This window comes from Bufo gargarizans, chromosome 2 (assembly GCF_014858855.1).
Source record: "Bufo gargarizans isolate SCDJY-AF-19 chromosome 2, ASM1485885v1, whole genome shotgun sequence".
Lineage (NCBI taxonomy): Eukaryota > Metazoa > Chordata > Amphibia > Anura > Bufonidae > Bufo > Bufo gargarizans.
This window is the reverse complement of record NC_058081.1, coordinates 197,446,639-197,459,682: the sequence shown is the minus strand read 5'-3', so window position 1 is coordinate 197,459,682 and position 13,044 is coordinate 197,446,639. Positions and strand designations below refer to the sequence as shown.

Here is a 13,044-nt window from a genome sequence, read left to right as displayed (position 1 = left end):
GAAAAAATAAAAGAAAAAATTATAATGAGAGAAAAAAAACAGCCCTGCAGAGCAGGGAGTGTCTTGCCTCCTTGGACACTAAGCAAAAACTGGCAGTCTCTCTCTCCAAGCTGAGGGTATAGCTGTGGAGGAGGGGCTTAGCAGTTTTCACTTAGTGTCACGCCTCCTAGGGAGATGGGCTATACCCAAGGTCTCCTGTGTCCCCCAAGGAAAATGGGCGAGAAAAAAACAAAACAAAAAAAAAAAAAAAAACTTTGCAGAGTCATTTAGCCCCCTACTGTAAACACTACACTGTATAGCCATTGTACTACCTGGACATCCATCTTAACCCCTTCAGCATCCTGAGATTTTACATCTTCGCATTTATTTATTTTTACTTCCTGGTTTCCCAGAGCCATAACTTTTTTTGATTTTTCCGTTCAGATATGGGGACTTATTTTTTGTGGGACAAATTGTATTTTCTAAAGGCACCATTTAATGTTGCATGAAATGTAGTGGGAAGCTGGAATGAGGTGGAATTGGAAAAAGGCGTAATTCCACCCAAATTTTAGGGGTTTTATCCCTATGCGATAAAACTGAGCTGTTCGCTTCATTCTCTGGGTCAGTACAATTACAACAATACCACATTTAAATAGTTTTTCTGGTGTTTTAATACTGAAAGAAAAGTGGGGGTGGGTTATGTACAGTGGAGAATCGGAGAGGGTTATTGGATGTAGTATCACCCACACCAGCCTGGGGGAATAAACTGATCGCTTGTGGATCTCTGTTAGGCCCCTTTCACACGGGCGAGTATTCCACGCGGATGCGATGCGCGAGTTGAACGCATTGCACCCACACCGAATCCCAACCCATTCATTTCTATGGGGATGTTCACATGAGCGGTGATTTTCACGCATTACTTGTGCCTTGCGTGAAAATCGCAGCATGCTCTATTTTGTGCGTTTTTCACGTAACGCAGGCCCCATAGAAGTGAATGGGGTTGTGTGAAAATCGCAAGCATCCGCAAGCAAGTGCGGATGCGGTGCGATTTTCACGCACGGTTGCTAGGAGACGATCGGGATGGAGACCAGATCATTATTATTTTCCCTTATAACATGGTTATAAGGGAAAATAATAGCATTCTGAATACAGAATGCATAGTACAATAGCGCTGGAGGGGTTAAAAATAAAAAAATGAACTCACCTTAATCTACTTGATCGCGCAGCCCGGCATCTCTTCTGTCTGTCTTCTGTGTGGAGGAACAGGACTTGTGGTGACATCACTCCGGTCATCACATGATCCATCACCAGGGTAAAAGATCATGTGATGACCGGAGTGACGTCACCACAGGTCCTGTTGCTGCACACAGCTAAGATAAAGACAGAAGGAGATGCCGGGCTTCGCGATCAAGTGGACTAAGGTGAGTTAAATTTTTTATTTTTTTAACCCCTACAGTGCTATTTTACTATCCATTCTGTATTCAGAATGTATTATTTTCCCTTATAACATGGTTATAAGGGAAAATAATAGCAATCTACAGAACACCGATCCCAAGCCCGAACTTCTGTGAACAAGTTCGGGTTTGGGTACCAAACATGCGTGATGAGGCCTGCAAATTGCGGGCCGGAATGCAAAAAACAAAACAAAACTAAAAAAAACCTTGGGGCAGCCGCAGCGGATCGTGGACCCATTCACTTTAATGGGTCCACGATCCGCTCGTTCCACAGAAAGACAAAGACATGTTCTATCTTTTTGCGGAACTGAAGTATGGGACGAAACCCCACAGAAGCACTCTGTAATGATTCCGTAGGGTTCCGTTCTTCCGTTCCGCACATTCCGCATCTCCGGACCCATTGAAGTGATGCGGAATGCCCACGGAACGCATATGCGGTCCGCAGCATGGGCAAGGGACACCTACGCGCAATAGGCCTTAGAAAACAGGTTGGCTAGTTTGGCTAACCCCTTAAACAACTTCTTATCCATTATTAGGCCACCATTTATTCCTATTTAGGCTACTTTCACACTTGCGGCAGGACGGATCCGACAGGCTGTTCACCATGTCGGATCCGTCCTTCCGCTATTTCGCCGTGCCGCCGCTCCGTCACCATTGACTATAATGGGGACGGGGACGGAGCTCCGGCGCAGCACGGCGAAAGCCGCCGGGCTAAAAAGTCCTGCATGTCCGACTTTTTAGTCCGGTGGCTTTCGCCGTGCACCGCCATGCTGCGCCGGAGCTCCACCCCCGTCCCCATTATAGTCATTATGGCGGTCTGGCGGCACGGCGAAATAGCGGAAGAACGGATCCGACATGGTGAACAGCCTGTCGGATCCGTCCTGCCGCAAGTGTGAAAGTAGCCTAAAAGAAGTTTTGCAAGACTAAAATACTGATGACCTATCCTCAGGATACCTGATGAATGTCTGATCTTCCTGACTTCTGGAACCCCCGATCAGCTGTGTGAAAAGGCAGTGGCGCTACAGTGAGCAGTATAGCCTCTGCACAGCAAACCCTTAGGACTCATGCACACGACTGTATGTATTTTGCGGCCCGCAAACAATACGGATGAAGTCCATGTGCATTCCGTATTTTGCAGAACGGAACAGCTGGACCTTAATAGAACAGTACTATCCTTGTCCGTAATGCAGACAAGAATAGGACATGTTCTATTTTTTTGGCGGAACAGAAATACGAACATACAGAATGCACATGGAGTACCTTCCATTTTTTTTTGCGGACCCATTGAAATGAATGTTTCCGTATACGGTCCGCAAAAAAAAAGGAGCGGTCACGGAAAGAAAATACGTTCATGTGCATGAGCCCTTAAAGTCGATGTACCCTGTACACGGCAAGCAAGAACATTCACATGGAAGGCCATAGAAGACAGCAGTGGCTGACCTGGAAGTCCTTCAGCTCAAGGATATGTGGATGACGGACAGTTTTCAGGATCTCAATTTCTGTTAGTAGGTTCTCCACAGAAGCTTTATTGAGGCTTTTTTTGCTCACACATTTAATGGCTACTACTTCACGTGTGTTGTGCTAAAAAGGAAAAAAAAAAAAGGATCTGTAACAATACGCAAGTCATGTATGAGCGCCCCTTTAAGTCCCAAGCAGGTGAGAGAAACACCATAAACGACACACTGACTGTAGCGCGTTTCACAGTTTCCTTCTAACTTACAGCTAACGTCTGGTCATGGCAAGTGGAAAATGTGCAGCAGACCAGCCATGTGCGGCACTACCTTATGGGGGTATTCTCCCGTAGAAGCACTGCTTATAGGATAGAATATGATGCCTCATCACTGGTGCTAGGACCAATCCAAAAATGATTGGACAGTCAGACACATCCACTGCTGGTTACACCCAGCAGGACCTTTACTGCAGACTGCTGGCAATTCCTTCATAAGGCCCCTTTCACACGAGCAAGTTTTCCACGCGGGTGCAATGCGAACGCATTGTGCCTGCACCTTTCACACAACTCTGGCCCCATAGAAGTGAATAGGGCTGCGTGAAAAACGCATCGCACCCGCAAGCAAGTGTGGATGCGATGCGTTTTTCACAGATGGTTGCTAAGAGATGTTGTTTGCAAACAATCCGTTTTTTTGTCGCACGCGTGAAAAACGCATCAATGCGCATTTCACCTGTGCGGAAAAAAAAATGAACCACTGAACGCAATCGTAGACAAAACTGACTGAACTTGCTTGCGAAATGGTGCGAGTTTTCCTGAACGCATCCGGACCTAATCCGTATCGTTCGTGTGAAAGGGGCCTAACTTCTAACAGGAATAATTCAAATAATAGATGCTCCAGAACAGTTATTAACCCCTTAGTGACCACCCATGTCTCCTTTTTATGGTGGCCCACACTAAGCGATGCCGATGGGTCTCACATGAGTTAATGAAAGTTATGTGCACCCCAATATGGCGCCATTAAAAACTACAACTGGTCCTGCAAAAAAAAAAAAAAAAAAAAGCCCTCATAAAGCTATATAGATAGAAAAATAAAAAAGTTATAGCTCTTGGAATGTGACGATGAAAAAAGGAAGAAAAACGTTTGGTCAGTAAGGCCCAAAACAGGCTAGTCACTAAGGGGTTAAATGGGCAATGCAAGTAGTTACTAAAATTTGCATGTCAGGTCCCCTTTAAAAAGGTTGTTCTAACGTTTAAAAAAGGGGGGGGGGGGCGGCAATAATATTGTAAAATATAAAAAAAAAACAAAAAAAAACAGCGCTCACCTCATCAGGTGCCGTCAGTAGATGCCTCCTGAGCCGTCAGTCCCCCGTGGGTCTTTGTTTTCTGCCTGCCAGCCATGTATTACAATACTGTACCGTACTGATTGGCATCGCTGCACTGGATCCGTGGGGGATTATAGTGGTGAGTATTTTTATTTATTTTTTTGCTATTTTAGAACATTTGCTGCTCCTCCTCTTTTTTCACACTAAAGAATTGCTGTTGATCGTTACTTCATATTCAGCCTCCTGGAGCATCGTTCCTTACCGGGTCACATGGGATGCCTACAGGGACGATTTAACCAGAAGGCAAATAGTGCTGGCATACGGGGCCCCTAATAGTGGCACCATTCAGCCCAAGGCTCCTCCTGAGGTGGAAAAGATGTGAAGAGGGACAGCTCAGCTCTGACACTATGGGGGAGATTTACCAAATTGGTGTAAAGTAGAACTGGTTTAGTTGCCCATAGCAACCAATTAGATTCCACCTTTCATTTTTCAGAGCCCTTTGGAAAAGGGTTGCTATGGGCAACTAAGCCAGTTTCCTTTACACCAGTTTGATAAATCTCCCCCATAACTTTCTAGACCTTACTGAATATCTGCTGGTAGCAGCCTGTAGCCGTGAAAAACCGCGTGATAATATTGTAGCCGGCAGAGGATCAGGCTACCGGAGTATAGGGGGATACAGCTACACACTATAATGGGATCCCATGGGCTTTTCAGCATATATCTGTAGGCTTTTGGCCACACAAATGCTGCTGCTATGCAGGATACGGTAAATTTCGGAAGTCTGTTCCTCTGCCAGAAGCTAGGTCATTTCTGCTGCTGCTGCAAAAAAAAAAATAAAATCACAGCTGTTTTGCTGCACCAATATTAAATGTTTTTCTGTCCAGGTGGATCACGGTTCCATCACCTCCGTGTGTGAACAATGTTCAAGAGAATCAGAACCATGCCTTCTTCTGGACCACAAATCATGCGTTTATCAGACCACTCATATTCAAAGGGGTTCTCTGCTTCCCTCCAAATTTTAGAGGGAATTGCCCCCTTTCTCATACGTAACAGACAGGATCCTCCCCAACTCACATCGACACGCCCCTAAACTAAGATAGGGAGAGAGCTGCAGCAGAAAGGATACTCCCCATGAGAAAGGACACTCCCTTTAAGCGCTCAGCTTGATCTGAACGTGGAGATCTCTGGATCCATGTGAGGTACAGGGCTGGTTCTAGCTTTGTTAGAGACTGTCATGTACTATATGGTGTCTGGTTTTATTAAAGGATAACCCCTTTACGTTTTGTGTCACTTGTGACAAGATGGCCAAGGAATTCCTTGATATGCAACTATAGCTACATGATTTCTAGATACAGGGAGACCATACATGTTACCTGTAGCTATGATAGGAACTCCCTCCAGCTCAGCCTGAACCTCATAGGCCTGTGCACATTCTACACCATACCGTGCGGTACCGCAGACACACAGGGGGCATGGGGACAATACTGCAGTTACCTTCCTGTAGGCCTTATATACGGTGGCATAGGTGCCGCTGCCCAGTTTATCAGTCAGAATGAAGTCATTCAGCCGAGGGGGAGCCCAGCTAGCCATGTAGCCTCCACCTGAGGCAGGCTCAGTCCGTGCACCGCGGTCTACGTGCCCCCCTCCGGGCACAGGGCTGCCTGACACGCCGGGCACCACCAGGTTGTTGTGGAACTGTCATCCTACAGTACACTTCCTTATTGCTGGGGAAGGAACAGGAAGCGGCGCACAGCAGACTAGCGCCATCGTGTGGAGGAAAAGCTGAACTGCTGACAGGAATCTCCATACAGCAAGCTAAGGAATGCAGCTACTGTAGGTATAGTGTGCTTCCTGTGTGTACATGAGTCACATAGATGGGGTGGTTCATACAAGGCACTGCATGCGCCACTATTCTGCATTAACTTCAAAAGCAGAACAGTAGGAACAGTTCCTACTTTTGACCCAAATCCCATTGTTTCTTGATTTCATCCCAAGTGTTGACATGCTGTATACAGCCAGCTCTAGAAAGCTGTTCCAAACTTCTTCCATTTATGAATTATGGAGGCCACTGTGCTCTTGGGAACTTTCAGTGCAGCAGAAATTGTGTCTCCTTCTCCAGATCTGTGCCTTCACACAATCCCGTCTCTGAGCTCTACAGGCAGTTCTTTCCTCCTCCTCATGGCTTGGTTTTTGCTCTGATATACATTCTTAGCTGTGAGACCTTAGGCCGAATGCACACGGCCGAGAGCAGTCCGTGGTAACCCGGCCTGGATTCCTGCTGACAGCAGGAGCGCACGGCGTCATTAGTTGCTATGACGCCGTGCGCTTCATGCCGCCGCTGCACTACAGTAATACACTCGTATGATCTATACAAGTGTATTACTGTAGTGCAGCGGAGGCATGAAGCGCACGGCGTCATAGCAACCAATGACACCGTGCGCTCCTGCTGTCAGCAGGATGCCAGGCCCGGATACCACGGACCGCTCACGGCCGTGTGCATGAGGCCTTATATAGATGGGGGCGTCTTTCCAAATCATGTCCAATCAGCTGAATTTACCACAACTGGACTCCAATCAAGGTGTAGAAACATCTGAAGGACGATCAAGAGAAATGGGAGGCTCCAGAGCAAAATGGGAAGTGTTTTAGCATAGGAACTGAATACTTACATCCATGACGAAATTTTCACTTTTCCTTTTTAATAAATATGCAAACATTTCAAAAATTCTATTTTCACTTTCTCATTATGGGGCATTGAGTGCAGGTGGATGGGGAAACGTGATTTATTTAAAACATTTTTAATTTTAGCATAAGGCCGCAACATAACAAAATGTGAAAAAAGTGAAAGGGTCAGACACATTGCACATTTCTAGCCTGAGGCCCAGTACGGCACACCGGAAGAGAGTTTATGCCACAAAGGTATTTAATATTTGTCTGTAGAGGGCCTGCCATTTCATGGTCAGTAAATGCAAGTGTGCCAGAACGTCTGTATGGCGGTGTATTTGTGACCTCTGAGTACAGTACATACAGAGGGCGTGTGTTGTGTCTCTACCCCAGCGAATTGCTCATAGTAGAGCTGGGACAGCATGCTTTGGGTTGCAGAAACAATGTTTCTTTTACTCAATCTTGAAGGAATTTAAACTTTTATATAGAGTCCTTGGCCATAGACCCTACAGGGAAATTTCCCGGTGGGCCGATGCCCAGAGGGCCACCCAAGCCCTCCTCTTGGCCGCTGGGTACATAATGATTTGATGCTTTCAGCATTAATTAGGGTCTATTCACACGTCAGTGGAATGGGTCCGGAACGGGTGAGGACCCTTTCATTCTCAATTGGGCAGGAATGGATGCAGAGAGCACACTATGTGCTCTCCACATTTCTGGAGCGTGTCCCCGATCATCCGGTCCACATCTCCGGGAAAAAAATAGAACATGTTCTATTCTTGTCTGCAATTGCAGATAGGCCATCAACATCAGATCGGCGTGGATCCAACACCCCACTGATTAGGTGTTCAGGAGTAGCTCTAGTGTCGGTTGTAGGCGTCAGAACTACATGGCTCTGTCCATTGTGTAGTGAATGAGGCTGATCACTGCAGGGCAGCTTCTATTCACTTCAATGGAAACCGCAATGCAGTAACCCAGCTCACACAGGGCTATGGAGTTCTGGGAACAGACGATCGGCGGCGGTAAGTAGAGTTGGACTCCCACAGATCTGATATTGATGGCCTATCCTGAGGAAAGGTCATCAACATTATACTCCTGAAAACCCCTTTAGGTCGAACAGGCGATTGTGTTGCATTCCTACCTAAGATATGATCTGATTTCATCACCTTTCATTTTGTTCTGTTCCTGTTGTATACACACTAGCAGTCAGTCGGCTGTATATACTCCATGTGGTCTAATGCACTGTATGTGGACACAAACCAGATTTTAGAGTTCAGGTAAAATAAGGCACATGGACGTGCATTCTCCACAGGCAAAAACAGATCGCAGTATGGGTCGTACTGAGAGTGCAGTGTTATACGTGGCCTTGTCACAGGACAATACGTTTGCCACAAGTCACATCTATAAGTGCTGTCAAGCAAAGTTTTAATTGGTACTTTCCCCTTTAATTCCTTGTAACATAGTTGGTTAGTGAGGTCTATACCTGACCGAATTCGTGCAGTATGAAGTAACTGTACATGCGTACTGACCTTTAGGTGGGTCTAGAAAACATTTAGCGTTGTAACAAAGAGCTTGCCTCCATTGAAGACATCATCAGGGTAAGATGCGCCTTGCTCCCATCACCGCTCTTTGCATTATATGGGAGTAGGCCAAGTGCCATGTTGGGCGCTGGTCTTAGTGGAGCTAGCCCATTTGTTTTCATGACTGTTACTTTATCTTTGTATACCTTATACTTTAGTAAACTGTTTATGCATGCGTCAAGTTAATTTGTCCCCAAACCTTCAGATCCTATGATAATACAGTCCTATTATTGAAGTGGAAAGACAAACAGCTCAGCCATGAAGCCATAGATCACACAGACTGGCAGAGCAGGGCCGCCAAGTGCTGAAGAGTAAGAGAAAAAAAATATATGGGGATGGACTGAGTGCTGAGTAACTAAAAATCAAAATGTATTGATAAAATACTCAAAGAACATATGGGCAAAGTGTGACGTGTTTTGAGGGTGTCCCACCTACTTCCCCAGGCACTCATACAAACAAGAATATATGGATTTGATATAAACTAAAAACAAAGCATTTCCCGTAAATTAAAAGGGTTCTTTCACAATTCAGTTAAAAATTAAGATACACACATCTCAGTTGGTAAAAGTTAAAATTGAGTAAAAATTATTTAATATGAAGATACAAGGTCAATATACCCTTTGGACAGTATTGGTGTATATGCAGGATGGATTTTAGTCAGTCTGAATTATTACGCACCAATTTCAAGGAAAAGGGTTCGATTTCCTCTGCATTTTCCAAGGCTAAATCACTCACACAGTGGATTGTTTAGAAAAAAATAAAATAAAAGACCCCGAGAAGTGAATTTATTCACTCAATTCAATAAAGCCCATGCACCATTCATAAGCATTGGTCCATTCTTATGAATGATCCCATTCTGAAAAAAATTACTACTGGCTCAAATAGGATGTAAGTTTAGAAAAAACTATTATTGCCCCTAATGACCTACATCCAATCTAATTATTTGTAGATCATCCTTCCTATTGCACCCCTCCTAACCTAGTTGGATGTTTTAAATGTGGGAATAAGGCCTCATGCACACAACTGTTGTGCAGCCGTTCCGTGCATTGGGGACCACAGCGGGCAACATCTGTACGGCAGCCGGGACGGATCGAGACTCATTCAACGTTTTCTATTTTTTAGCGGTGCGGAGGCACGGACAAAATCACCACTGAAGCAAGACGCAGTACCCATAGATGGAACCCCATTCACAGGGCGTCAAGTCATTTTGATCAGGTGCACAATAGAAAAGTATCTGTTCTGCAGTTGATGAGTCTAGTGCCACTTCCGGAGTTGAGGAGGAACGGAGTGGGATTTCTGAGTAATCAAATCATTTTGGATTTACAAAATTAAAACACATTACAACCAGGGGGACTCAATAGGGCAACATTCAATGTTAAGAATTATTGAGACCCGTCTCATGTATTTATATATATATATTTTATATACATTTAGGGGGACATTTATTGAGACCAGCGGTTTCCACGCCCATCTCAACTCCCTCTGCGATTCTAAATAAGTTTGGCTCTTAGTCTGTGCGACAGACTTAATTGTATGCCAGCCCTCTTGCTGGTGAAGCAGCAAGCCATTTTTCATGCCAAAAGACAGCATGCAAAATTTTGTTAGCCAGGTCTGCCAGCCCGCCCGCTTCCCCACCACACCCCCTTTTTCTCACCACTTCTCAAGTGGCGTGAAGTGGGAAAGTCAGATTTTTCACATAAATTGCACGCAACAAAATCTGCGACTTTAATATGCCACTATTGTGCCATCCATCACTTAAAGAACTCCCACAAACATTTTTATTCTATGTCATGTGACCAGCAATCCGACTTTCCAAAGAACACAGGATCTTATGGGAGGACATGAAGTCAGTTTCTCTATGGATTCCTACGGGAGCCTCAATGTCAGTCTCATAGGAAGGAATAGAGAAGTGACAGACTTCCTGTCCTGTGTCAGTTGGAGATCAGAGAGTTGGTCACATGACACAGCTGAGGATCAGAAGGGAGGGGATAGCTCACAAATAGTCACTGGTGAGAAGATTACATTAATTCCAGATTACATCATGTACCTTTCTAACTGCTCAGAGAATAAAAATGTTTGCGGGAGTTCTTTGTTAAATGCATGTCCCCCTTAATTATGAAATTATTTTATTGACAGTGCTTTCTATACATTGGAGCACTGCAATTAGGTTTTACACATTCACTATATCTACTTTTACATTTTAGTAATGGAACCTTTTTCACTCACACTTCCAGTAAGTTAACCCCATTCAGTCACACACAGGTGAAATATCTCATTCTATTGTTCTTTTCAGGCCCACATACACTAATCACTATTCAGAGGCACTCTGGATGTTGATTCATTAAGAAACCAATTTTTAGCAGTCCTTGTGGTTTGAATTTTTGAGGTAACGTGCCTTTACTTCATGCCAATCATTCCTTCCCTCGACATTACTTTTATCTTCATTTGCTTTTATACATATTATATAATTTTTGGTAAATAATCTACCAACTGACATGTGGCTGAATGTGTATCTGTTCCTGTTCATATAATGTTTAATTGAATTGTAAAAGAACCCTTTCATTTTCGGGTTATGCTTTATTTTTACTTCATATCGAACGCAAATATTCAGCTTTGAATGAGTGTCTGAGAAAGACGGTCCTCGAAACAAGTGGACTGTTCCCCATATGTACTTTATGTGTATTTTATCAATACACTTTCAGGTACTCCATTGGAAGGGCTTGGTTTATCCATATATATATCTTTCTGTAACTTATATCCTGGTATGTGGTTTGCCTGAGCCGGGTGGGGACATACAGCAGCCATAGCAAACATCCATGCGAACCCCAGAGATGTGCCTGTGCCAGTACATCTCTTCGCGGTAAGAATGGTCTGTGGCAATTCTCATCCCTTGAGGTTTTTCACATGAGAACACCAGGTTTTGTCTTTTCATTCTAAAGACTGGGTCATGCAACAGTAAATGTAATTTTATGTGCCATATTTCCAAAGTGCCCCTACAAGTGACATCAGCACTGTATGAACGGGGTTGCTATAGAAGAGCTGCTGTATAGAAGCCTAACATCCCAATGCCAGGCATCAGCTGAAGTGATGTAAAGCTTGCTGCTGCTGTAGCTGTGGAAACGTTCTTTAGGCTACTTTCACACTAGCGTTCGTCGGTCCGCTCGTGAGCTCCGTTTGAAGGAGCTCACGAGCAGACCCGAACGCAGCCGTCCAGCCCTGATGCAGTCTGAATGGAGCGGATCCGCTCAGACTGCATCAGTCTGGCGGCGTTCAGCCTCCGCTCCGCTCGCCTCCGCACGGACAGGCGGACAGCTGAACGCTGCTTGCAGCGTTCGGGTGTCCACCTGGCCGTGCAGATCAGTCCAGACTTACAATGTAAGTCAATGGGGATGGATCCGTTTGAAGATGCCACAATATGGCTCAATCTTCAGGCGGATCCGTCCCCCATTGACTTTACATTGAAAGTCTGGACGGATCCGTACGAGGCTATTTTCACACTTAGCTGTTATATGCTAAAATAATGCAGACGGATCCGTTCTGAACGGAGCCTCCGTCTGCATTATTATGATCGGATCCGTTCAGAACGGATCCGATCGAACGCTAGTGTGAAAGTAGCCTTAAAGTGATTAATCACGTTTCATCTGGCAAACTGATCATTTTTGTTTTGTGGATTCACGGGGAAAAATGCCTAATGAAATGCATAGAGCCTACTGTAAAATTTGGCACAGGAGACCAAAACAGCAAAGGGCTATATTTAAGGGTTGACCCCTATTTCTAGTGAAAGGTAATGTTAATGATACAGCTTACAGCCAGCACCACTCCTGCGAGTACAATAATGTCTCAAATCCTACTTATCACAATCAACTACCTTATGTGTCACCCTTAATTCCTCATAGATTGTAAGCTCTTGCGAGCGGGGCGCTGACTCCTAGTGCTTCAGTTGCAAATTAGCCAATTAGTTTTGTTTCGTACATGAACCCTATGAATTTGTAAAGCGCTGCGGAATAGGTGGCGCTATATAAATACATTTTATTATTAGTTATTATAACAAAAGACATTCTAGACAATAGTAACTTCCAACTTTGGTGCAACAGTTTGGGGAAGAGCCTTTACTGCTTCAGCATGCCGTGTACACCAAACAAGGTTCATAAAGACATGGTTTGACGAGTTTGTTGTGGAGGAAGTTGAGTGGATTCACAACACCCTAATCTCAATCTCATTGAACACTTACAATGCAACCAGAAAGTCTTCAGACCCTTTACATTTTTTATTTTTTTTATTTTTTTACATAGTCATTAGGGATGAGCGAATCAACTTTGGATGACACATCAGACATCGATTTACATAAAACTTTGTTCCAATACTGTACGAAGCAGGAGCTCCGTATAGTATTAGAATGTATTGGCTCCGATGAGCCAAGTTATTCCTTCACGAAGCTTCGCAATACTTTCGGTAATAATTTCATAAAATTTGTACTGTAAAAAACATTTCCCAAACTTGGGTTTGGTTTCAAAGCAACACTTGGAACTGAACCAGAGTTCAAAAAATTTTCCCCATCAATCTGCACTCTGTGCCCCATAATGAGAAAGTGGAAACAGAAT

At 44.4% G+C, this 13,044-nt stretch overlaps 1 protein-coding gene across 3 annotated transcripts in view; it reads right to left on the bottom strand.

Moving 5' to 3' along the window:
- Positions 1-5,926, bottom strand: part of ULK3 (unc-51 like kinase 3) — a 38,136-nt gene extending 32,210 nt beyond the window's left edge. For 2 of the 3 annotated variants that reach the window (XM_044279872.1, XM_044279874.1), the window contains exons 1-2: positions 5,700-5,926; positions 2,874-3,014 (exon numbers count right to left, since the gene is read on the bottom strand). In XM_044279872.1, the coding sequence (XP_044135807.1) occupies positions 2,874-3,014; positions 5,700-5,795 (237 nt within the window). In that variant the 5' untranslated portion in view covers positions 5,796-5,926. The remainder of the gene's footprint in view (positions 1-2,873; positions 3,015-5,699) is intronic. The other variant, XM_044279873.1, reaches the window with a different exon arrangement.
- Between the last annotated feature and the right edge of the window lie 7,118 nt (positions 5,927-13,044).